Below are 26785 nucleotides of genomic sequence, written 5' to 3'. Positions count from 1 at the left end.
ACATCTGGGACTCTGCTGAGTCCTGTGCATTTTACCAGCCTTTGAGTACTGGTCTGAGGTTGCTGTAGAAGTATTGTTGTTCCAGATTCAAATGTGATTGACTTGTTTTGCTTCTAGCTTGCCATTTGTCACCTCATTGCTAGCTTTCTATCTGTTTAACAGAGTAGTGTTCTAGTAATGGCTTTTACATTTATTGAATGACTAGTATAATGCTGTAGAATTTATTGCTCATCTTTTATTGTGAAAAGTCTATCATCTCAAACTGACCCTCTTTATAATATTTTCGGTTGTAACATCATAATGTAGGAAAATGTAAACATACTGCGCACAATCATGAGAAGAAATCTGTTCTGATTTTTAAAATATATGCTGTCATAAAGTTACATTTTTATATGGCACTATATAATACAAATATCCTGGGAAGCTATGGTATATGCGAAAATGCACAAATTAGTAACATTCGGGCCTATTTTAGCACTTGTCCCGATGTCACGTATTTTCCATATATCATTGCTATCCAGTGTGTATCCTCTGTGTTGTACACATTTTTTAATGTATACTATAATTCTTACAGCCTCTGTTTTCTGTCTACTCTCCCATGTCACTAAGTTTGAGAGTTCATTATGGCAGTGTAAGTCTGTCGGTTCAACAGCATGTTTATGAAACACTAATTAGTCAGTTCAGAATCTTTATGGCAAAGTGACTTCCTCTTGTCAGACATTGGACTCCTATTAATTTTTTCAGGATATATTTTAGGATACATGCTTTTTGAAGTTGAGTGTGTTTGTGGGTGACTAGGTCTCTGCCTTTGTAGGTCTTAAATCTGACAAATAACAGGTTCGCAAGAGCAGCATGGTGATGAGTTCTGATTGGGAGATGCCCTGCCTTCCCTCAGTGCGTCTCCACAGAAATGGTTGAGATCAGAAACGCATCAGAGTACAGGTCTGAATCGGCTTCCAGTGATTCCGTGATGCAAAGGTGGGTGTTTCAACACTCTGGAGTAGAGTTTCCACTTTGGGCGCAATTGGGAAATTGTGCCCAAAATGCATTTGAAACTGCGTTGGTGAGGTTAGGTTTCAAGTTTCCGCTAAAATTTATTTACGTAATCACAAACATAAAATCCTCCATGAACCAGCGCAATCGGGCAGTGTAATAGAACATAATTTTTTTTCTCTTTCTATTAAAAAGAATTCCTTAATGTATTTAAGAATGGTAACCTGGTATGGTTTTATTAATATGGCTGAAAATGGGTTTATTAGCAAAAATAAGCATTTTTAGTACGAGTGTCCAGTCCTACACTTGTGAGTAGTAACCTGATTTAAAATCACTGAAAATGACTTAAAAAACTACACTGAATCATTTAATAGTTTAATTGGTGTACACTAGTAGGTTTCTTAGCAAATTAAATATTTTTTGATATGAAAAAACTTTTAAAATGTGCCTACTACTGCCTGTGTGCTTAAGAAAATGAGCGCAATTTGAAGAGCCTTCCCGAACCACAGCAATCGATGAAATCTTGCAATTTTGACCTGGGGGCGTGGCCAGTTTTGTGGGCAGGGCCTGATTTGGGCAAATTGAACCTTAAACCAGCGTAAAAGATTGCGGAAAACACGAGTGAGTGTGGTTTTGGGCGTAACTCGCTCGTGTTTAAAATTCCCCGATCTTTTGCGCTGTTTCGGCAGATTCCGTCGACGTTAACTAGCGAAAACAAGCGGAAACTCGACCCCACAAGTCTCCTGTTGATACTGGGCTGCATTAATGATAGGCACACTGGGAGCTGTTGATGAGTTTCTTACTGCTGAATTTGCAAATAGTGATGTCACCTCAATGCGCCAGATTTTTTGCCATATCTGATAAATAATGTTTCATAGAGACCTATTCAGTTCAGTCTGGCTTGAATTAGCAAAAGTACCACAATGTCTGACATTGAACACTGTAGCTGTACTCCAATATATTGGGTATAGTGGTCTGCTGCTGCTTTTGGTACATTCATACAGTTGCTTTCTGGACAATGAAGAGTTTGGACTTTTTTGAGCACATTTTGTTATTTTCTTTGTGTTTTGGTTGGCTGTGAAAAGTTATGTTTGGTTGTGTTTTTAAAATTGGTGGAAGGACTGACGGAAGAATTTTCTTGCATGCCAGTTAATTTGAACAGCAGATGTACAGTTCTCCCAGCAATGCTGTATTATTTCATTGCTGGCGCACATTATACCACCTTGGAGAAGGCGCATTCGTGCTGCTATTCTTTCAGTTCATTTCACATTTTAACTATCGATGGGCTGTGTAATGATATCCTCTTGCAATCTCCCCTGCTCCCAAATCAAACGCTGGTGTGAAAACAGCAACAGCAGTGTTTAATACATGCATGGTGCCACTTTTTTAGAATAAATTTGTCTCATCAGGGGTGAGATCTCTTTATTCAAAATAATTTAAATTACAGATTGGAAAGCATCCCTGGTATGAAATATTTATTTAATTTATTGAGTTTTGTTTTAATTTAAAAAAAAACTGGTACTCCCTTCATGGCTCAGTGAGTTCATCCAGTGAGGAGCTGTGCCATACGGAGCAAAAAAATCCAGGTTCAGAGCCCATTTTGAGCTGATCTTAGCTGAAGCAGTACTATAATTGACCTCCGTGTCCCAGGGTTAAGGAGGGAAAATCAACTAGCATTTTTGCTCCTGATAGGTATCCAGTGACACCGATGCGGATTTGTGCATGTACGGGCTTTGGGTGAGGACTGGATTGGGTTCAGCTGTGATGCTCCCATATGGTTGAACAGGCTACCAACGCTCAAACTGGCAAGAAATTAATTATTTTTGTCCATGATATCTTACTTTTTCTTTACTGTAGTCTTAGTTTTAAAACACCACACTCAAAATGGAAGTTTGACATTCATTTAAAACCAACTTATTTGCTTAAGTGATGAGACACCTACAGAAACTCTGTGATAAGAACAAAATATCCCTAATATGTGAATATTTTGACTGTAAAACTATTAAGGAGGGAATGCATCAAAACGAACAATGGCCTGGAAAGTTTCTACAGCGCCATTGCACCATTTTTTTCAAAGGATAATGGATTTACGCCAGTTTTGTGCTGAAATATCGTTATGCGAAATTTCCTCGATCGTTCGCACAGCTTCCGAGATACGTCTGCCAAAAACTCTCTGCAACTCACTTACCATAACTCCGCCCCCAGGCAAAAGACCAGCTCTCATGCGAGTTGCCTGGATTTACCCAAAAAATTTAGGCACAGCACGGCCCAAATTCACCTGACGGCGATTTTCTTCATAATATTTTGTTTTGAATTTTTCTTGGTGAGACTTCAATATACTTAACCAAAGTGCTGTCAGTCTCTGTGTGCCTGGAATTCTTTGGACCTCCACTTCCCTCCCCTCATCAAGCATTTTGAAGGACTGAGCAGTTGGAATGGCCATCCAATTGGGCATACCCATGTTCTACATAATAATGCAAAAGGAAGAGGAGCTGCAGAGGTAAAAGACTGAGAGTGAGACGCATGGCGGAAGACAGCATCCCACTCACTATTACCCCTATTGGTGACGCCACATTTGTGCTTATTTTGTTCTGGTGTTGGTAAATGAGATATTTCACCATGGGTTCCCGTTGGATAGTTCGGCACAGAAACTGGCATAATTTCTGTGTAAATGCAATCTAAGAAATTCGGTGTCAGTTACTATAATCCAATTGATAAGCCTCTTGTGCCATGCTGCAACTGTTGAAGCTGCTTCAAATCAGGTATCGATGGAACGTGCAAAATGGTGCAAACACAGGGTGCTGATAAAACACCACAGGCCATGTCTTCATGTTTATAGCTTGTGAAGATTGTTAACATTGTCTAAGTAAATAGTTTTTGTTTCACTGGCCCAGCAGGACCTGTTTTCCAAAGAGTTTTGCATGCTGGTAGTTTGTTTTTTTCTGGCTGTGAGGTACAGGGATGGAATGCAGCTCTGTTGGCATGTGCCTAAAGTATTCCTCCAATGACTGTATTCTGTTTGTTCCTTGAAGGAATTGACAGTCAGTTGGTTTACGAGACTACATTTCAAGTGCTGCACAGGCTGTTGAAAAAGATCTCATCTGACTAGTTTGCCAGTTAACCAATTGTGATAAAACTTAGACTTCTGTATTGGATTGTTTCAAGTAGCTTATCTATACTGCTTACTGCTGTAAATAACTCTCCTTCTGAATAGGTTAACCTTTGATTTAGAATCATAGAATCATAGAAGTTTACAACATGGAAACAGGCCCTTCGGCCCAACATGTCCATGTCGCCCAGTTTATACCACTATGCTAGTCCCAATTGCCTGCACTTGGCCCATATCCCTCTATACCCATCTTACCCATGTAACTGTCCAAATGCTTTTTAAAAGACAAAATTGTACCCGCCTCTACGACTGCCTCTGGCAGCTCGTTCCAGACACTCTCCACCTTTTTGAGTGAAAAAATTGCCCCTCTGGACCCTTTTGTATCTCTCTCCTCTCACCTTAAATCTATGCCCCCCTCATTATAGACTCCCCTACCTTTGGGAAAAGATTTTGACTATCTACCTTATCTATGCCCCTCATTATTTTATAGACTTCTATAAGATCACCCCTTAACCTCCTACTCTCCAGGGAAAAAAAGTCTCAGTCTATCCAACCTCTCCTAAAAGTCAGAACTGTACACAGTATTCCAAGTGTGGCCTAACTAATGTCTTGTACAACTTCAACAAGACATCCCAACTCCTGTATTCAATGTTCTGACCAATGAAACCAAGCATGCTGAATGCCTTCTTCACCACCCTATCCACCTGTGACTCCACTTTCAAGGAGCTATGAACCTGTACTCCTAGATCTCTTTGTTCTATAACTCTCCCCAACGCCCTACCATTAACGGAGTAGATCCTGGCCCGATTCGATCTACCAAAATGCATCACCTCACATTTATCTAAATTAAACTCCATCTGCCATTCATCGGCCCACTGGCCCAATTTATCAAGATCCCATTGCAATCCGAGATAACCTTCTTCACTGTCCACAATGCCACCAATCTTGGTGTCATCTGCAAACTTACTAACCATGCCTCCTAAATTCTCATCCAAATCATTAATATAAATAACAAATAACAGCGGACCCAGCACCGATCCCTGAGGCACACCGCTGGTCACAGGCCTCCAGTTTGAAAAACAACCCTCTACAAGCACCCTCTGTCTTCTGTCGTCAATCCAATTTTGTATCCAATTGGCTACCTCACCTTGGATCCCGTGAGATTTAACCTTATGTAACAACCTACCATGCGGTACCTTGTCAAAGGCTTTGCTAAAGTCCATGTAGACCACGTCTACTGCACAGCCCTCATCTATCTTCTTGGTTACCCCTTCAAAAAACTCAATCAAATTCGTGAGACATGATTTTCCTCTCACAAAACCATGCTGACTGTTCCTAATCAGTCCCTGCCTCTCCAAATGCCTGTAGATCCTGTCTCTCAGAATACCCTCTCACAACTTACCCACTACAGATGTCAGGCTCTCCGGTCTGTCGTTCCCAGGATTTTCCCTGCCGCCCTTCTTAAACAAAGGCACAACATTTGCTACCCTCCAATCTTCAGGCACCTCACCTGTAGCTGTCGATGATTCAAATATCTCTGCTTGGGGACCCGCAATTTCCTCCCTAACCTCCCATAACGTCCTGGGATACATTTCATCAGGTCCCGGAGATTTATCTACCTTGATGCGCGTTAAGACTTCCAGCACCTCCCTCTCTGTAATATGTACAGTCCTCAAGACATCACTATTTATTTCCCCAAGTTCCCTAACATCCATGCCTTTCTCAACCGTAAATACCGATGTGAAATATTCATTTAGGATCTCACCCATCTCTTGTGGTTCCGCACATAGATGACCTTGTTGATCCTTAAGAGGCCCTACTCTCTCCCTTAAAAGGTGCTTGGCATGGCTAACATCTTTTGTCATGACATATGGTGAAATTCCTATGTGCTATCTGGTAACAATTGAAGGAGCACACTATATCGCCGATTACTTTGTGGATAAGTCACATTTTGTTGCATTGAGCGAGAGCTTGCCTGTGGAATCTGACCTTTTGCATTATTTGTGAGAAGAAGTATCTGGAGTGAGCCCTGATCATTGCAGCTGAAACTCGCTATCTTGATTAGCCAAATGGCACCTGTAGACCTGTCCTCCAAGGAGTTAACACCTAGTAGGGGAGAAACTTGGAAGAAGAAGAAAAAATTTTAAAAACTATATTTGTTGAATAGTGCTTATTGTATCATGATTCCTTCAACCGGCATATTCTAATTCCTGAATGTTAACATTTAGTTTCAGCTGAGTACTCCCATGCTCCGACGTCACAGCTACATTTCAAGGAGCCGACCAGTGGCGCTTGCTGGCTGGCTTGAGGCCCCTGATTGTGCTCTGTAACTTTCTGCACTTCCCAAGGAGCATAGGTGTCCTTTCACTGGATCTGCATGGGGCCCGCGGGGTGCAGTTGCACAGTCCTAACACCAACCCTTTCATCAGGCCAAATAATTGAATGTTCCTTTCCCAATAGTTTAGCCTGTTATGGTTATTTATTACTGGCATGCTTGACTTTGACAACTGTAACCTCAAGTGGGCATTTGCATTTTAATTGCTCATTCATGGGATTTGTTGCTCGGCTGAAGTTGCAACCTACTAAAGTATTAATGGATCTGGTTGATTTTTTTAAAATGAATTTGTGCCTTGGTTTCTGTCCCTGATTTTTGAAAGGCTGGTGATGTGATTTATAATGAATTTGATGCACTGCTCAGCTTAGAACCTGAGTAATAATGAGCTGTTAGCAGCTGTTCATTTTCAAAGCTTAATGGAATTACTGTGAACCTGTGGCTTTTTCCTTCTCTGCATTCTTGTTCGTTTGTCTAATTCATCATTCTATTTCTTGCCAACATATAAGGTTTTAGTGTTCTATTCCTAATTTTGCCACTACACATCTCAAAAGGAGTAGTCTCCTTTTATTTTGTCCATTAGGATTGAAGGTAAAGACTAGAGATTAAAAAGAAAAATGCCAATGCTGGAAATCTGAAATAAAAACTGAAAAAATGCAGGTCGGTCAGTCAACCTCTGAAAGGAAAAGATAAATTTTTTTTATTCGTTCATGGGATGTGGGCATCGCTGGCAAGGCCAGCATTTATTGCCCTCCCTAATTGCCCTTGAGAAGGTGGTGGTGAGCCGCCTTTTTGAACCGCTGCAGTCCGTGTGTTGAAGGTTCTCCCACAGTGCTGTTAGGGAGGGAGTTCCAGGATTTTGACCCAGCAATGATGAAGGAATGGCAATATATTTCCAAGATGGGATGATGTGTGACTTGGAGGGGAACGTGCAGGTGGTGTTGTTCCCATGTGCCTGCTGCCCTTGTCCTTCTAGGTGGCAGAGGTTTGGGAGGTGCTGTTGAAGAAGCCTTGGCAAGTTTCTGTAGTGCATCCTGTGGATGGTACACACTGCAGCCACGGTGCGCCGGTGGTGAAGGGAGTGAATGTTTAGGGTGGTGGATGAGGTGCCAATCAAGCGGGCTGCTTTGTCCTGGATGGTGTCAAGCTTCTTGAGTGTTGTTGGAGCAGCACTCATCCAGGCAGGTGGAGAGTATTCCATCACACTCCTGATTTGTGCCTTGTCGATGGTGGAAAGGCTTTGGGGAGTCAGGAGGTGAGTCACTCACTGCAGAATACCCAGCCTCTGACCTGCTGTTGTAGCCACAGTATTTATGTGGCTGGTCCAGTTAAGTTTCTGGTCAATGGTGACTCCCAGGATATTGACGGTGGGGGATTCGGCGATGGTAATGCCATTGAATGTCAAGGGGAGGTGGTTAGATTCTCTCTTGTTGGAGACGGTCATTGTTTGGCGTGAATGTTACTTGCCATTATGAGCCCAAGCCTGGATGTTGTCCAGGTCTTGCTGCATGCGGGCATGGACTGTTTCATCATTATCTAAGGGGTTGCGATTGGAACTGAACACTGTGCAATAATCAGCGAACATCCTCATTTCTGACCATATGATTGAGGGAAGGTCATTGATGAAGCAGCTGAAGATGGTTGGGCCCAGGACACTGCCCTGAGGGACTCCTGCAGCAATGTCCTGGGGCTGAGATGTTTGGCCTCCAACAACCACTACCATCTTCCTTTGTGCTAGGTATGACTCCAGCCACTGGAGAGTTTTCCGCCTGATTCCCATTGACTTCAATTTTACTAGGGCTCCTTGATGCCACACTCGGTCAAATGCTGCCTTGATTTCAAGGGCAGTCACTCTCACCTCACCTCTGGAATTCAGCTCTTTTGTCCATGTTTGGACCAAGGCTGTAATGAGGTCTGGAGCCGAGTGGTCCTGGCGGAACCCAAACTGAGCATTGGTGAGCAGGTTATTGGTGAGTAAGTGCTGCTTGATAGCACTGTCGACGACACCTTCCATCACTTTGCTGATGATTGAGAGTAGACTGATGGGGTGGTAATTGGCCGGATTAGATTTGTCCTGCTTTTTGTGGACAGGACATCGCTGGGCAATTTTCCACATTGTCGGGTGGATGCCAGTGTTGTAGCTGTACTGGAACAGCTTGGCGAGAGGCGCAGCTGGTTCTGGAGCACAAGTCTTCAGCACTACAGCCGGGATGTTGTCGGGGCCCATAGCCTTTGTTGTATCCAGTGCACTTAGCCATTTCTTGATATCATGTGGAGTGAATCGAATTGACTGAAAACTAGCCTCTGTGATGGTGGGGATGTCGGGAGGAGGCCGAGATGGATCATCCACACAGCACTTCTGGCTGAAGATGGTTGCAAACGCTTCAGCCTTGTCTTTTGCACTCACGTGCTGGACTCTGCCATCATTGAGTATGGGGATGTTTTACAGAACCTCCTCTTCCCGTTAGTTGTTTAATTGTCCACCACCATTCACGACTGGATGTGGCAGGACTGCAGAGCTTTGCTCTGATCTGTTGGTTGTGGAATCGCTTAGCTCTGTCTATAGCATGTTGCTTCCACGGTTTAGCTTTTTTTTAATTCGTTCATGGGATGTGGGCGTCGCTGGCAAGGCCAGCATTTATTGCCCATCCCTGTTTGCCCTTGAGAAGGTGGTGGTGAGCCGCCTTCTTGAACCGCTGAAGTCTGTGTGGTGAAGGTTCTCCCACAGTGCTGTTAGGTAGGGAGTTCCAGGATTTTGACCCAGCGACGATGAAGGAACGGCGATATATTTCTATGTCGGGATGGTGTATGGCATGCATGTCGTCCTGTGTTGTAGCTTCACCAGGTTGGCACCTCATTTTTAGGTACACTTGGTGCTGCTCCTGGCATGCTCTTCTACACTCCTCATTGAACCAGGGTTCATCCCCTGGCTTGTTAGTAATGTTAGAGTGAGGAATATGCTGGGCCATGAGGTTACAGATTGTGGTGGAATACAATTCTGCTGCTGCTGATGGCCCACAGCACTTCGTGGGTGCCCAGTTTTGAGCTGCTCGATCTGTTCTGAATCTAAACCATTTAGCCCGGTGGTAGTGCAACACCACACATTGGATGGTGTCCTCTGTGTGAAGACGGGACTTCGTCTCCACAAGGACTGTGCGGTGGTCACTCCTACCGATACTTATTGCTGAAGGTGGAAACTTTCAACAGAACTGCAGTGAAGATACCTGCCTAAAATGTTAACATCTTTTTTCTTTTAGGTGCTGATGAGCATTGTTCGCATTTTCTGTTTCCTTGGTTAGTCTCTCTAGAAAAGCAGGTTCCCTGTAAACTATGGAAACTACAGTGTGTATTTTAACCATCTATACCATGGGTTAAAAAATGGTGCCTGCACTTTTCTTTGACTATTTATCAATATATTATGATCCAGTGCAAGCCCTTACACCTAAGACATCACACTTAAAAGTATATGAAAGAGAGAAAGAAAACCAGTCGTTTCTTGCTGCTTTTCCTGAACTTGATAATATGGCCTCTCCTGGGGGCAGGAACCAGGGATTTACAAGTAGGCTAATTGTGGAGCTACGTTTCTGTAGATTGACCTGCCATAAACCTTACTCACCTACCCCTATAGAAAATTCAATAAAAATGAATTTCTTACATTACGGGATAAGAAGAAAATTACACACAATATATACAAGACAATAAATTTAAAATCATTGTAACACCATGGTAGCTGTAAGATGAACGTCTGCTGATTCTCTAATTGGTGCTCAATGTGTCCAGTTGCATGGGCAGATTAATTGGTTTGATTTGGGCTGCTGGATTTCAGCAGGGCATTCCTTCGCTGGCAATTGAAATTTTTTTGGGTACGTGCAACCAAATACTGTGCATGCATGTGGACGCACCTTCTAATGCGATCCTATCCAAATGCTATTTCATATCTACCTACTGTACCGAAGCAGACATTATCTTTGGAATTCTGCTGCTGCTACTGAGAATGGTGCTTTGGTAACTTTCTGGTAGGTCCCATTGGTACAGAATTTGTCTGGATGATTTGAAGATATGTTTTAGTGGAGGTTTTGATGGTCTCAGCTTTTGTGGGAGAGTTTGGATATATCTTTGTATGTAACAGAACTTCATTTGTATGATTTGTTCCATGGGTATTATATCTGTGCAGTCCCACTTTGCCTTTGTATCGTTGCTATATCTTTAATTATGTATTTGGTCTATTCTGTTTATATGAATTTAACTTGTATACAGGAGAGCGTGTAACAGGTTTCATTACTGGCAGTTTTCCAGATCCAGTGTAAAAGTCCTTCATATCTCTTGCTCAAAAATGTTGGTGTGCAGGGTTATTGACTTGGCACTTTTTAAATCAGTTGTGTCCAGGTGTAGGATGTAGTTGTTGAGATGGTAGACATGCATGCATTTGACACTCATGTTGGTCTAATTTTAAATGCATTCCCTATTTCATCCCTGTAAGCAGGATCACAGTGTGAAGGCTGTCACCGAGTTTTCTTTTTGAAGTTATCACTTAATGTGTATGTCTAAATATTTTGATTATGTGCTTAATTTCCTCTGTGTATGTAGGAAATTAAGGATAAGGTCACAATGTTTCTCTTCCCCGTACCCTCTGAAGACACTTGGGCTGCTTTTTAAAAATTTCTCATATGCTGCAGAAACACGTGCAAAGCAGTCTTGCTGCTATTTTTGTTCAGTGATGTGCTGGTTAGCATCTTATTCTGTGCCAAGACAGAGAGGACAAGGTCATCCAATTTTTCAGTTAAAGCTCCCAACTAACCCGTTATGTTGCTATTTTACCTTTTGAGGGAGGCCCAAAACATTTTCAGGCTTTTGCCATACTTGACTTTGATTGCTTCAGTCCAAAAGGTCCTCTGCTGGAAGTTGCTTATTTGGAGCATTTTTACCCATTCAGTCCATGATCCATGGGTGAGGAGTGACCTTATCTGAGCAGCGAATGCTTTTCTTTGCAACAAATAACTTGGTGGATCTCATCCATTGTTTGTGATTAGGAGTCCAACATGCACAGAATGAGATTCCCAACTATATGAAACCATAGCCTGGACTTGAATGGAAAAAACACCTCCATCATTCTTCTGAATATCCACAAAGGATGCTTGAAGGTGAAGATGATCTCATATCCTATCTTTCATATCTCCAGCTAAAAGAAGCAAATCCCTCACCTATATTTGTGACAGATGGTTGAGTGTGATGTAACATCTGTTGCATCAATTACAGTTCTTGTACAGGATAAGTTCCTATCTAGCATTGCACATTGGCCTTTGCAAAGCTGTATAACTATCTGAATTGATCTCAAAATCTAAATCAGTTTGGCTCTGGGGTGCTATTGTGAACTTTTATCAGTTGCACAAAGATTGAGAATACCATAAGAAGAAGAGAAATTTCTATATTACTCCATCTATACCTGCAAATGTACACTGTCTGGTATGTCAGGGTATAAAGCTATATCAGTAGAAGCATTATGACCCAGTTAAAGAAAAAGCTTTTTAATTATTATGCTCAGAGGAGGTAGGAACTTTATTTTCAAGAGGGGAAGCAGGCAAAGTACTTTTCAGCATGAGTAAGCCATGGTGTGGCTTACAAACAGGAATATACTTATGCTGCTTTCCATAGTGTGTTCTCTTTCTGTATTGGCAATAATTATTACAATATTTTGTGAAACTTTTATTGATTGCTGTGTATGCTTTAGCAATATATATTGAGTGTGGAGTGAGCAGAAGAATAATTTTGACATTGTTATGATGTGGCCACTTATTGTGAATAGTGGTCACATCGAAGGGAGTGAGTTTGTTGAAGAGCATGTGGACAATTGAGGGAATTCAGTAGCCTTTGGCTAATGGGGCTAAATTGTCTAGTCTGATTTAAAATTTATATAATTCTGGTGATGCAGCAGGTTGGAGCATCAACATGGCCGTACCATCAACATGGCCGTACCACAGATTCACATCCGGCAATACCCTCACAGATTGGGAACTTAGAGCGATTCCTTCGATCATCCTTACAGACCGTTCCCACGGGTCTGGCAGGATGATCGAAGGAATCGCTCAACCTGCTATTGAGCACCCCCAGCTGATCATTTCAGTGCGGCTTTGGCAGAGGCGTTAGAGAAGACCTGCAGCCCTTTCAATCACAAATGCAAGTGTGGGTGCAGGGAGACCAACAATGAATAAAAAGAGTTGTAGCCTCAAAAAAAAAAGGAAGGCCCATGCATTTGAGATGTTGTGTGGTTAAAATATGAGAAATTGGAGTTTACATTGTTGATTTGTTTGCATCTCGACAGAAGTGACAGTGAATGATGAGCGTGTGTGCAGCTTACTCTGACTTATTTGACTTTTTCCCTTTATTGTGTCATATAAAAGTAGTACTGGTAGGGTTGGATTTTTATTTCACCGCATTCTGTCTATAAATATTATAAATCTCACTATCATGTTGAGTGGCCCCTGTCACTTTTAGTCCCACATGTTACTCTTCCTTCTCTGTGTGGAGTGAAGTTGAGGTAAGTTTAAATGGTAATTTAAAATACTCATCTGGCATAGTGGACATAGTTCCACATTGCAGTCCTGAATGAAATACCAGGTTTTTTTTTGTTCTAATACTGGTTGTCAGTGTTGCCATAGGTAGAGATGCACATAGTGAATATAAAGTCTTCTGCTTGGTTTCTTGTCTGGTAAAATCACATGCAATCAATGTGATAATCTTCCATGACAGTGACGTTTCTATGTAAATTTGATAGAGCAAATCTGTCTGAATTGTACATCAATAAATGAGGTGGTGTCCACTGAAGTAAAATTAGCAGTATCATTCATTTCTGTTTAATGTCTCTCCACATAAATGGTGTTTTAATTAAGGTGTGTTTGTATTTTCACCAATTTGTGCAGTTAAAAGCAAGCAAAACAGGTGGTTGATAGTAAAGAAGAATATTACCTTCTTTGGGGCCAGCTGGTAGTATCTTCACTGAATGACAAAAATCTATCACAGCAGCCTATATTTTGATTTTTAAAAAACACACTGGCCATGAAAATGCTGTTCCACTCTGGTGCAAAAATGCAAGCTTACAACTGTGACATCCTTGCTGTTCACAGGGGATGGATGATTATAATTCAGCACAGGTCTGTCATCAATGCCATAAAATGGATGACCTCATTGGTCAATTTTGCTACCTGAAATGAGCTGCCAAAAGCAGGAAGGGCGTCAGTGAAAAGAAGCAGTGCAAAACCCTCCCTCGACAGGAAGCACACAAGATGCTGAAATGAGTGACTCACAGGCACACCAGCATGTCAAACCATATTTATCAAACAATGTTTGCAGACCCAGTTGTGATCATCACAGAGCTTTACCTCATCTATCCTGTGTTTTTTGTACTTTGCATGTTATATATTGCTTTGTTGTTTTCTAAGGATATTATTGAATTGTTTGGACCTTTCCATAGGGAGAAGATTCAGTTTATCAGAAGCGAGGGAACTAGTGGATTGGGGCGCTTATCCAGTGATGCAGACCTTGTTATGCTATTAAGGTAGGTGCCTCCTGTGTCAGTGATGAATGTATCTTGTGAAAAAGATGCACATTGTATCAAAGTTTAAGTGTCCTGCAGGGCTTTATATTCACTGGCAAATGAACATGATTGTTGAGTAACACATGTCCATCTAACTGACTTTTAAGCTGTAGTTTAATCGACATTGGCATATTTAAAAGGACCATAGAGGAATGCTATGGATGGTTAGAATGTAAGCTTATGCCCTTGATCCCTGCACATCGAATTTCTGATCTGTCATACAATCATGAACAAGTGATGAGCAGAAACCAGGTGCTTCAAGATAGTGTTGGGGAAAAAAAAGGCATCATAGAGAAAATAGCCTCAGAAAACTCTCTTTCTCACCTCCTGAAAGCCTGCGTCAGAACAGCACGGGAGGGGATCTCGTAGCTGTTTAGTTGCTTGCCTTCTTAGTTTGGGGTAGTGCACGGCACAAGAAGACCCGAGAAAGGAGAGTGACTTTCAACAAGTGAATAAAAAGATTCACGGTTCAAGTAATATTTCAGTTAATTACAAGATTAGATAGTGTTAATTCGAGTGGGTTCTGTAATATGTTAATACCAGCTCTCTGTCTCTCCCCATTGGTGATTTGTTTAAGGAAGTTCAGATGGTTCATTCTGTAAAATAGTTTAAATGTGTCCATTTGTTTTGAGTAATGAATCTTCTGTTTTATGCATACTGACCTCCTGCTGCCGTCTTAACCACTGGATAGCTTACTATCCATCATTTACAACAAATAGCTTTGACAGAACTGATGTTAGATTAAGTGAGTGAAAGATTCTTTTATGGGGGGTGGTGTTTGAACATATACACAGGCTTGCTTGAAGTATTGCATTTTCAGAAGTTGTGGATATTCTAAATTGTCAGGGAAGATGATGATTTCAGTTGGCAGCAATAAATGTAGGTCTAGTTGGATTATTCTCTCAAAATTCCAGTAGACTGAAAGGAAGACAATTAATCACTTAACCCTTTAAATGTAGAGTAGTTGTAGTACCTTTCAATATGTTACAAAGTTAATGTCCTATACATTATTCAATGGATAACCTTGTATTACATTTGAAGAAATTACTTTGTCATATCCCCATTTATTTAATTATATTGGCTCACGTAAAATGTGTTACATGGCCAATATTTTCTCTGTGTGCCTACTTTTATGAGTTCACTTCAATCTCTGCTGCAAATATCGATTAGAGCAATGAACGTAGGAATATGCAGGATTGGAAAAGAGTAGCGTGGTATAGCTGGGCTGTCCCAAAGTTCTATAATTCCCCACTATGTTCTTATTTATTAGACCCCTCAGTTAATCCTTTCACCAAAAGGCTAACCAGCTATCAGCTAGCATCTACGAAAGTAAAGAAATGACCATTTCTCCTTTAAACTAGGACCTTAATGACCAGAGTTACTATTGTGCATTTTTTTTCCCATTTGCAGTACACAGTTATATAAATGAATAGTTATTGACTTCTTGTTCTGTGATATTTTACTTCTGCTATTGTCGTTATTGCCTATGCCACAATATGTGATTAATATTAAACAAATATTCCATTTCCTTTGCTATAATCTTAGAACTAAGAGAGTTGTGTATTAGGAAACAGACATTGGATGATTTACATTCAGATTGTACTTTTTGCATGAATCATTACAAAGAAGGCAATATCTTCAACTTTTAGACCCCATACATGTTGAACAGCTTGTTGGTGAATGTTCTCTCCAGTGGTGATGATGGTCGTCACACTAACAATGGACGTTCATTATCAGCAAGTAAAATTTGTTAAGCTGTATTAATAGAAAGAACATACATTTATATAGCGTCTTTCACGACCTCAGGACATCCCAAAGCGCATGACAGCCAATCAAGTTTTTTGAAGTGTAGTCACTGTTGTAATGTAAGAAATGCGGTGGCTGATCCGCACAGCAAGCTCCCACAAACAGCAAGGTCATAGATGACCAGATAATCTGTTCTTCATGGTATTGGTTGAGGGATAAATGTTGGCCAGGACATCGGGAAAACTCCCCTGCTCTTCTTTGAACAGTGCCGTGGATCCTTTACCTGAGAACGCAGATGGGGTCTCGGTTTAATGTCTTATCCAAAAGTAATATAAATTATCATATTAAATTGAGAGAAAAATGTAGTAACATTAAGCCAACTCTAGACTGAAAATTTATGTTTATGAAATAGTATGATACCAACCTAAACAATGTAAATAATGAAAAGGAAGTAGATATTTTTAAAATAATGATCTGTGCTTTGGTTTCTGTCCTGGACAGTTTGTTTGAAGACGAGATTATGTCCTATGTGCCACCGCATGCCTTACTTCATCCCAGTTATTGCCAGTCTCCACGTGGTTCCCCTGTATCGTCACCTCAGAACTCCCCAGGTAAATGACAAATAATGTCACCATGGAATTATTAGAATGATGAACTGTGATTGAAAGTTTAAATAAGTACAATACCTCCATGCAGCCAGTGCAGAACATTGTAATAACACTGGTTCTTATAGCCTGAAGAGAGGTCTGCATGGTAAGTAATGGTCAATATGGCAGTGGTCTCCTGCTATCACACCTGATTTGTCACCCATGCTTATCAGCTTGCATATTTCAATTTGAAAACATTTTTCATTAAGTAGATTCTAAATAAAGTGTAGAAATTCAAGGGGAGAGGCAATAAAATAAAAGGACAGAGTAAAAATTCAGAGATGGGATAAATCACAAAGCTAGAATTAAACAATAAGAAATCTTAATTGCCTAAGGAGACATTAGGCTGTAAATCATAGAATCATAGAAAGGTTACAGCACAGAAGAAGGAGGCCATTTGGCCCTTCGAGTCCGCACCGGCTCTATGCAAGAGTAATCCAGCTAGTCCCGCTCCCCCGCCCTATCCCCGTAGCCCTGCAAATTTTTTCCTTTCAAGTACTTATCCAGTTCCCTTTTGAAGGCCATGATTGAATTTGCCTCCACCACCCTCTCTGGCAGTGCATTCCAGATCCTAACCACTCGCTGTGTAAAAATGTTTTTCCTCATGTCACCTTTGGTTCTTTTGCCAATCACCTTAAATCTATGTCCTCTGGTTCTTGACCCTTCCGCCAATGGGAACAGTTTCTCTCCATCTACTCTGTCTAGACCCTTCGTGATTTTGAATACCTCTATCAAATCTCCTCGCAATCGTCTCTGTTCCAAGGAGAACAACCCCAGCTTCTCCAGTCTATCCACGTAACTAAAGTCCCTCATCCCTGGAATCATTCAAGTAAATCTCTTCTGCACCCTCTCTAAGGACTTCACATCTTTCCTGAAGTGTGGTGCCAGGAACTGAACATAGTACTCCACTAGTGGCCGAACCAGTTTTGTAAAGGTTCATCATGAATTCCATACTTTTGTACTCAATGCCTCTATTTATAAAGCCCAGGATCCCGTATGCTTTTTTAACCGCTTTCTAAACCTGCCCTGCCACCTTCAACAATTTGTGCACATATACCCCCAGATCTCTCTGTTCCTGTACTCCTTTTCGAGTTGTGCCCTCTAGTTTATATTGCCTCTCCTCGTTCTTCCTACCAAAATGTATCACTTTGCATTTTTCTGCGTTAAATTTCATCTGCCACGCGTCTGCTCATGCCGCCAGCGTGTCTATATCCTCTTGAAGTCTATCATCCTCCTCTCTGTTTACTACCCTTCCAAGTTTTGTGTCATCTGCAAATTTTGAAATTGTGCCCTGTACACCCAAGTTCAAATCATTAATATATATCAAGAAAAGCGGTGGTCCCAGCACCGACCCCTGGGGAACACCACTGTACACCTCCCTTCAGTCCAAAAAACAACCGTTCACCACTACTCTGTTTCCTGTCCCTTAGCCAGTTCTGTATCCATGTTGCTACTGCCCCCTTTATTCCATGGGCAGCAATCTTGATGGTAAGCCAACCATGCGGTACTTTATCAAACCCCTTTTGAAAGTCCATATACACCACATTAACTGCTTTTCCCCTCATCTACCCTCTCTGTTACCTCATCAAAAAACTCTATCAGGTTAGTTAAACTGTCCACTTTGGCAGGAGGAATAGAAAAGCAGTATATTATTTAAATAGAGAGAGAGATTGCAGAACTCTGAGGTACAGAGGGATCTGGGTGTCCTAGTACATGAATTACAAAAAGTAAGTATTCAGGTACAGCAAGTGATTAGGAAGGCAAATGGAATGTTGTCATTTATTGCAAGGGGAATGGAATATAAACGTAGAGATGTTTTGCTACAGTTGTACAGGGCATTGGTGAGACCACATCTAGAATACCGTGTGCAGTTTCGGCCTCCTTATTTAAGAAAGGACATAATCGCTTTGGAGGCGGTTCAGAGAAGGTTCACTCGACTGATTCCTGGGATGAGGGGGTTATCTTATGAGGAAAGGTTGGACAAGTTGGGCATGTATACCCTGGAGTTTAGAAGAATGAGAGGTGATCTTATTGAAACATATAAGATCCTGAGGGGACTTGGAGGGGTGGATGCTGAGAGGATGTTTTCCCTTGTGGGAGAAACTAAAACTAGGGGCCACAGTTTAAAAATAAGGGGTCTCCCATTTAAGACGGAGATGAGGAGAAATTTTTTTCTCTGAGGGTCATGAGTCTGTGGAACTCCCTTCCCAGAGAGCGGTGGAGGCAGGGTCATTGAATATTTTTAAGGCTGAGTTAGATAGATTTCTGATTAACAAGGGAGTCAAAGGTTATAGTAAGTAAACAGGAAAGTAGGGTTGAGGTCACAATCAGATCAGCCATGATCTTATCAAATGGCAGAACAGGCTCGAGGGGCCGAAAGGCCTACTCCTGCTCTTAATTCCTATGTTCATAACACGATTTGCCTTTAACAAATCCATGCTGGCTTTCCCTAATCAATCCACACTCATCTAAGTGTCCCGGATTATCGCTTCTAAAAGTTTCCCCACCACTGAGGTTAAACTGACTGGCCTATAGTTGCTGGGTTTATCCTTACACCCTTTTTTGAACAAGGGTGTAACATTTGCAATTCTCTAGTCCTCTGGCACCACCCCCGTATCTACGGATGTTTGGAAGATTATGGCCAGCACCTCCGCAATTTACACCCTTCCTTCCCTCAGCAACCTAGGATGCATCCCATCCCATCTACTTGAAGTACAGCTAGCCTTTCAAGCACCTCTTCTTTATCAATTTTTAGCCCATCCGGTATCTCAACTATATCTTCCTTTACTGAGACTCTGGCAGCAACTTCTTCCTTGGTAAAGACAGATGCAAAGTACTCCATTTAGTACCTTGGCCATCCCCTCTGCCTCATTTATGGTCCCTAATCGGCCCCACCCCTCCTCTTACTACCCGTTTACTGTTCACATGCCTGTAGAAGACTTTTGGATTCCCTTTTATGTTGGCCGCCAGTCTATTCTCATACTCTCTCTTTGCCCCTCTTATTTCCTTTTTCACTTCCCCTCTGAACTTTCTATATTCTGCCAATATATTTTAGCATCTGTGCTAGTGACATTACCACAGATATTTTTCTAGAAGTAAAGCTAATCAAATAGAGGGATGAATCTGGTAATATTGCAAACTACTTGAGGAAGGATTAAAAGATTAAATGAAATGTGAGAACTATTTGCATATTGATATTTCTATAAACATGTTAATACAGTGAGTAGGGCCTCCCACTGGTTGGTTACATTGTTAACTAAAGATTGGCTTTGGCCAGCTGCGGTACTTGTAACTTGGAGTAAAAACAGGGTGAGCTTTTTAAGAATGTACCGTGCTATAAAATACTTATGTCAGTAAGTTGCCTTTATCATGAGTGGTTGATTTTGTCAGCTACCTTTTATCTTGAGTGAAGTATCCAAACTTTGCTCACCAGGGAAATACAAGATTGGTAGCACTCTGAATTTTTTTTTAATATGTGACACTTTTCTGCAAAGAAATGTGAAATGTTAAATCTTTTGTATTTACTTTTACTTTGAGAGCAAAGAAGCATCATGACATTTAAATATTAGTGGTGGAATCGACTCAATGCAGACTGGGAAAATATGTGGTAAAATTAACCAAAGTAATGTAATGCCTGTGGCTACAAGAGCAGGTCAGAGGCTGGGTATTCTGCAACAAGTGACTCACCTCCTGACTCCCCAAAGCCTTTCCACCATCTACAAGGCACAAGTCAGGAGTGTGATGGAATACTCTCCACTTGCCTGGATGAGTGCAGCTCCAACAACACTCAAGAAGCTCGACACGATCCAGGACAAAGCAGCCCGCTTGATTGGCACCCTAAACATTCACTCCCTTCACCACCGGCGCACAGTGGCTGCAGTGTGTACCATCCACAGGATGCACTGCAGCAACTTGCCAAGGCTTCTTCGACAGCACCTCCCAAACCCACGACCTCTACCACTTAGAAGGACAAGAGCAGCAGGTACATGGGAACAACACCACCTGCACGTTCCCCTCCAAGTCACACACTATACTGACTTTGAAATATATCGCCGTTCCTTCATTGTCGCTGGGTCAAAACCCTGGAACTCCCTTCCTAACAGCACTGTGGGAGAACCTTCACCACACGGACTGCAGCGCCAGTGACGCCCACATCCCATGAACGAATTTTAAAAAATCCCATTTCCTTCTTTTTCCCTCCAAATCCTGCCCTCTTTCTATCTAACTTTCATGTATTCAAAATTAGAGATGAATGGAGTAATCAGTGTCTTCCATAGTAGGGGATGGGCTAGAAACGGGGTCAGTTCTTACTGTGTTACAAAACTTCATCTTGTATTATTATTCAGAACCAATTACATATTAGACAAATCAGGAAAAAAAAGCAAAAATAAAAGCAGAAAATACTAGAAATGCACATCATTTTTCTCAGCATCTGAAAGAAAAATGATGTGCATTTCTAGTATTTTCTGCTTTTATTTTTGAGGTCAGACCCTTGACTAGAACTCCATTTAAGTGAATTAGAAATAATCCACTAGGTTGTTTACAAATTTTACATTTTTATATAAAATACAATGGGAAGTGCATCACTTATGTCTGCTGTTAAACCTACTGCTGCACATTAATAATATGTCATGACAAAATCTATTTTGTTGGTGCGGGGAATGTGAGTGTTTTTTTGCCCAGTTTTAAATATTGCTGTTTGCAGGTACCCAACGTGCCAATGCCCGGGCTCCAGCTCCTTATAAGAGGGACTTTGAAGCTAAGCTTAGAAACTTCTACAGAAAACTTGAAACAAAAGGCTACGGACAAGGACCAGGAAAGTTAAAGTAAGTAATTAACGGGGAATGTTGATAAATAATTGCATTGAGGTGTGAATAAATGTCTAATTCAGTGGAAATTTTCTGCTGTGCACATAAGATGTGGTTTTCACTGATGTCTCCTGTACTTAGAGAATCTTTTTGTTATGTTTTATGGTTGAAATAAACATAAACTGCAGAAAATAAGTTTCAAAATTGTAATAGCAGTGAGTGTGAGAAGCCACATTCTTGTTTCAAATTGGGGATAAGACTGCTTTATTTTGAAGCATTTTGTAATCTTCCCTTTGTATTTGACCCCATTGTACTATCCCAAGATTTGGGTGGGTGGCTTCCTCCCAGGCTTTTACTTACACCTCTTTGAAGTCAGGTGGTTGTCCATTCAGTTTTTTTCTTCCTACCTCTCTGTGGGAAGCAACTGGGCTCAGATCAACAACGGCATGATATGAGTAATGTGGAGCATCGCAGTCATGTCCCTGCATCCTGCCCTTTGCTGCAACTCTCTGGGCTCCAGAAAATTGGGCCACCACATGAGATGCTACATTCTTGTTTGAAGTGCTAGATAAAATTATGAGATTTGTATGGTTTGTTCTGGTTTGGCTCTTTTTCAAAAATAAATAAATTTTGACCTTGTGTAATGAAGGTTGATCATCAGAAGAGATCACTTGCTTGAAGATGCATTCAACCAGATTATGGGCTGTTCCAGGAAAGATCTTCAAAGAAATAAGCTCTATGTTACATTTGTCGGGGAGGAAGGGTGAGTACACAGATAAATTAGTAAACATTATTAGAATCGGAACCATTTTTAATATTGTATACGTGTAATAGAGAATGAATAAAAGTTTCTCCTTCACTCACAGCTGGTAAGCTACATAGCTTATGTATAATTCTTGTACATAGGATAATTTAGTGTTCATGGGAAGATCGCCTTGACAGAGCAAATTTTTGTTATTGTCACTTTCAATTTCTCAATCAAAAAGTAAGGGGGAGGTTGACCTGCATTTTACTTCAGTAGGAGGATATTTTCCTCAGAGGAAGTCTCAGTTGATAATGTTACAATCAAATTAGTTTCAAATGTCAGTTTTCAGTCACAGCTGCTACAGTGACGTAGAGGTCATGTTTTTCTCTATGCTAACCTTTATTATGAATTGCAACAATTACAATCCACACAACAGCAATGAAGTACATTAAACATTGAAGCAAGTGACCAAAATACAATTGAACAATATTCTAAACTCTAAAACCATACTACCAGTTGGATTTGTAGTGCCCCAGTAGTTGGATGGTTCTGCACTGGCTCTCAGGCCGAATCAAAGCCACTGCTCATGTTTTTAATGGAGCAGCTCAGTGATGACATCATGGGGTATCATAACAAGGAGGGCGACTCAATCACTAAAATAAATTAATCTAGTAAAACAAACAGGGCACTGAGGATAAAAATGACAATAAATAAAATGCTTTCTGTGTATAAGTAAATATATAATCGATCTCCTGTGGCAATGCACACGAAGAGTGAAAATAAACTGTAATCTTCAGGTGAAATGGGGTTAGAGGACAGGAAATAATTGGACTGGGTGCACAGATATAGGATTTTAAATAAAATATTGATAGATAATATAAAATGCATATTCAGTCCCCATTTTAAAGTCATACATTCTGTCTGCATGTTTATATAATATACTTAGATTTTATATTGCTATTTATAGTTAAATGAAGTGCTATAATGCCACCACTGGCAGAGGGTGACAAGTTTATAGATAGTTTGTATTATAAATATGGACAAAGGAATTTATAATAGAAAACATTGACACAAAAGTGTCACAAAAATGTGATGACAGGAAATAAGGTTTTGTAGATAGGATGTACATGCAGTCATAACATTTTTAATAAGATATAGAAAAATGCTGTATGTGTATAATATGTAACGGCACAGCAGATAGTGTTCTCGCCACCTAAATGATCAGATTCACTCATGTTAACCTTCATTACCTGAATAGTCTGCTGTTATAATTCAGCTCGACGCAATGAATACACTTGATTTGTGCAGACTTCTCAATGTGATTGACATGCTGACTGAAACATTTCAGCAGTCGTCTCATGTCGCGTAACTTAATAGCTTTTCAAAGAAAAAATTAGAAAAAGAATTACTTGCATTTATGTGGTGCCTTCTCTTGTCATCGAGACTTTTCAAAGTACTTTACTCAATGAAGTACCGTTTAAATACAGTGATTGTTCTTATGTAGGCAAATCCTTCAGCCATTCTGCACCAGCAGTGTCCTGCAAATAGCAATGAGATTTTTTTTGGTGATGTTAATTGAGGGGGAACTGTCAGCCAAGACAACAAGAAAAATTTCTGCCCTTCTTTGAATAGTGCCTTAGGAGCTTTAATATTCAGCTGATGAGACCTCAGTTTGAAGCCGTATACAAAGGAAAGTAACTTTGATAACACAGCAGTCCATCTCTATTGCACTGCAGTGTTTGCCCAGATTATGTGCTCAAGTCCTATTGTGGTACTCAAACTAGCTAGTAAATGATTGTGATTCCTGATTTTATTGAATGGTATGGGCTAGATTTTGTTCTTTGACAGTGTTCCACTAGGGCATTTTTCTGGGCCGGAGTTCATTATCCATCCACGGTAGGCTCCTGATGAGATTCCCACCACCAAGAAGGAGCCCTCCCCAGTGCCACAGAGGAATATTAGTTGTTACTGCAAAGGTCCCTAAAGGGCAGAGGAGCCCTGAAAATGGCAGGAACTACAGACGCTGAGGCCTACAAAGGTAGAGTGCTAAACACCAGAGTGGAGGGAGATTTGATCTTTACTTGGATCTCTCCTACTTGTGGAGGTGGGGAGGAGGCATTAACATGCTACCCCAGGTCTACCAACACCTTTCACCAGGCGATCTTGAGGAATGGTGGTAATGAGGATAGAGGGGAGAGAAATGGAATGGGAGGCTGGACCTTGCCTCCCACCCCCTGGGCCAGCATTTACATACAGCGGACAGGGTAGGGGTGGCTAGCGGTTGTCCTGGAGGAGGGAAATGTAGTCTGGGCAGGAACTCAGCAATAGACCTTATTGTCTGGTTTTGCCCCCTTTACTGCCATTATCTGCCCCAATTTCGGGTAGAGTAACAGAGAAAAATACAACTCTATTTTTCATGTCTGTGATGCATTACTGCACAGCTGACATCCTTCAAGTCATAAATGTACAGTTTATTTGAAGATATGATTCCATTAGAAATGTTGCAGTTAATTAGTGCAATTGCATTTCAGAGAGGAACAAAAAAATTCCACTCCTCCATGCCTTGTTTGAACTTAGCTGTAAAGCAGAAAATTTGCATAAATGCTTGATGTAAATCCGTTTTCTGTGGGGCAGAATTCAGTTCATGTGTAAGGCTGACAATTTAATATTGTGTGGTGTGTGACCTGAATTGGCAAAAAGAAAATGTTAAGACCTTGTAGAAGGCTGTATTGTGAATGGGATTCAACTCATGGCTTTGACAATAAGAATAGTTAAAAAGAGTGAGCTTTCAGCGGCTTATTGGTGTACCAGTGCAGGAGGATGGAGGGCATGCTCTGAATTTCCTTCCAATTCATTAGGCTCGCATGGATCTATTCACATTTTTTCAAATTCCTTTTCTCCGGAATTTGGCTGGCATTCCGAATGTCTCCATGCAGGTGCAGTGATGGGAAACACCGGAAACTGCAGAGGATTACCAATTGCATGGTTAAGAAATCCAAATCTGAGTTTACATTCAGAACTCCCAGAAAGTAAATTCTTAATGTTGGACTTCACTTCACCCACCTGTGTTAATCTCCGTTAATTACAAACCAACAGGAAATGCTCTGCATTAATCAAGTCATGGTATCAACCTATACATAGAATTGATTAAAACTTTAGATGTTTGAATTATATTATGTACAGATGGTGGGGTCAGTTTCCTGATTAGCACGGTGTCACCAGAATTGAAATGGTTAAAATTGTTGGTTCTAGTACCTCAGTTCCTATTCATTTGACTCTTTTGGTGACATTGCATGTCATGATCTTCAGCCTGTAGAACTGAAGCTATTGCATGTCGGAAAATTAGAACTGAGGAAATTGAAAAGTACGACCATCCTTCATTCTAATGTATATATTTCATAGAAGTATACATGTAGGATTATGTAAAACAGAATTTTAAAAAGTGCAGCAGTCAGTCAAATAAGTTTTAAATATTTAAATATAATTTCATAAGCACATAATCATTAGTGGGATAAATGTTTTGTTTTCAAAAGCACAGTGAGGGATTGGTATTAAATGTAGCTAAACATTTCTGGGACTATGATTCCTTTAATTCCTTTCTTTCTATTATTCACGGCATTTAATGATGTAAATTTTCTAAGTGATTTCTCACTCTTTTGGTACACTCTGCTCATTTAGACCACCTCAGTTGCCACTGCATCTCTTTTTTATAATGTTATCAAATATTCAGAGTTAAATCCAGTCTCTTGAGGTGTGGGCATTCTAATATAAGTGATGACATTATTGGAGGGGTAGACTTAAGGAAGTTTTACGCTATAAGTACGCCACCATTTGCTACCTATTGTTTGCCATAAATAAATGATCATTGAGTGCATTGACTAGAGAAATAAGAAACTGCTGATTAACATCCACAATAATGAAAAACAGAGGAAAGCACCTGATGTAATGAAGTTCATTACTTTAAATTTTTGTGTGACCAAGTAATTAAATAGTGAATCCTATTTTTTCTTTTAGGTTGGATTACAGTGGCCCCTCACGGGAGTTCTTTTTCCTGGTGTCCAGAGAACTCTTCAATCCATATTATGGCTTGTTTGAATATTCTGCTAATGATACTTACACAGTGCAGATCAGCCCTATGTCTGCATTTGTAGACAACCACCATGAATGGTAAGCACTTCTCTCTAGATTTCTTTGGGATTTATGAGTGGTTTCTCAAAATAAAAATGAATGCAAAATCATTTTGTGATGCAATTAACATGACACAAAAAGAGAACCTAGAAAAAACATTAGCGGATATGTCACGTGTGAAATTATTTAGGGGAAGAGAATTATTTGCCAAAACATATCCATTAAGCTATTGTAAAATGTTACACATTTGTTATGTTAAATCTTCAGCAACCTAGTATTCCCTAAAGACTTGCCCAGAAATGAACTGTATTCTCAAAATACTTTTAGGATTAAATGACTAAGATAGTGTGACATTAGAATCTTTTATAAATAATTGTTGAGGAAAGTCTTTGGTGAAAGGAATTCCAGATGATGTTTTATTGAGAAGTTTGCAGAGCTAAAAAGAAAATAAATTGTACAGGAAAAGGGACAATGAAAATGGGGAATTTGTACCTTGAGTTGGTAGGAACCCAATACATCTAGTACTCTCTAGTGTCCTTGATTGTGCACAATGTCTGATTTTTGTGGCAAACGCACATTTCTTCGAGTCATCAGTTTGCATGGCAGTGCTGGCAAAAAATATTAGCTCTGACTGGAAACACTGTTCCTTTAAAATTCATTCTGACACAAAAAGTGCTGTGAAAATG

General features: G+C 40.6%; 1 protein-coding gene across 6 annotated transcripts in view; it reads left to right on the top strand.

Moving 5' to 3' along the window:
* Positions 1–26785, top strand: part of hecw2b (HECT, C2 and WW domain containing E3 ubiquitin protein ligase 2b) — a 293802-nt gene that overhangs the window by 210783 nt on the left and 56234 nt on the right. For all 6 annotated transcript variants that reach the window (XR_010963450.1, XM_067987771.1, XM_067987768.1 and 3 more), the window contains 5 exons: positions 13903–13986; positions 16273–16382; positions 21124–21244; positions 21876–21989; positions 25986–26138. Coding sequence is in view for 5 of the 6 variants with exons in the window: in XM_067987771.1 (XP_067843872.1) it covers positions 13903–13986; positions 16273–16382; positions 21124–21244; positions 21876–21989; positions 25986–26138 (582 nt within the window). In the remaining variant the exon portion in view is untranslated. The remainder of the gene's footprint in view (positions 1–13902; positions 13987–16272; positions 16383–21123; positions 21245–21875; positions 21990–25985; positions 26139–26785) is intronic.

This window comes from Heptranchias perlo, chromosome 7 (assembly GCF_035084215.1).
Source record: "Heptranchias perlo isolate sHepPer1 chromosome 7, sHepPer1.hap1, whole genome shotgun sequence".
In the NCBI taxonomy this organism is placed as follows: domain Eukaryota; kingdom Metazoa; phylum Chordata; class Chondrichthyes; order Hexanchiformes; family Hexanchidae; genus Heptranchias; species Heptranchias perlo.
This window is presented reverse-complemented; position numbering and strand designations above follow the sequence as displayed.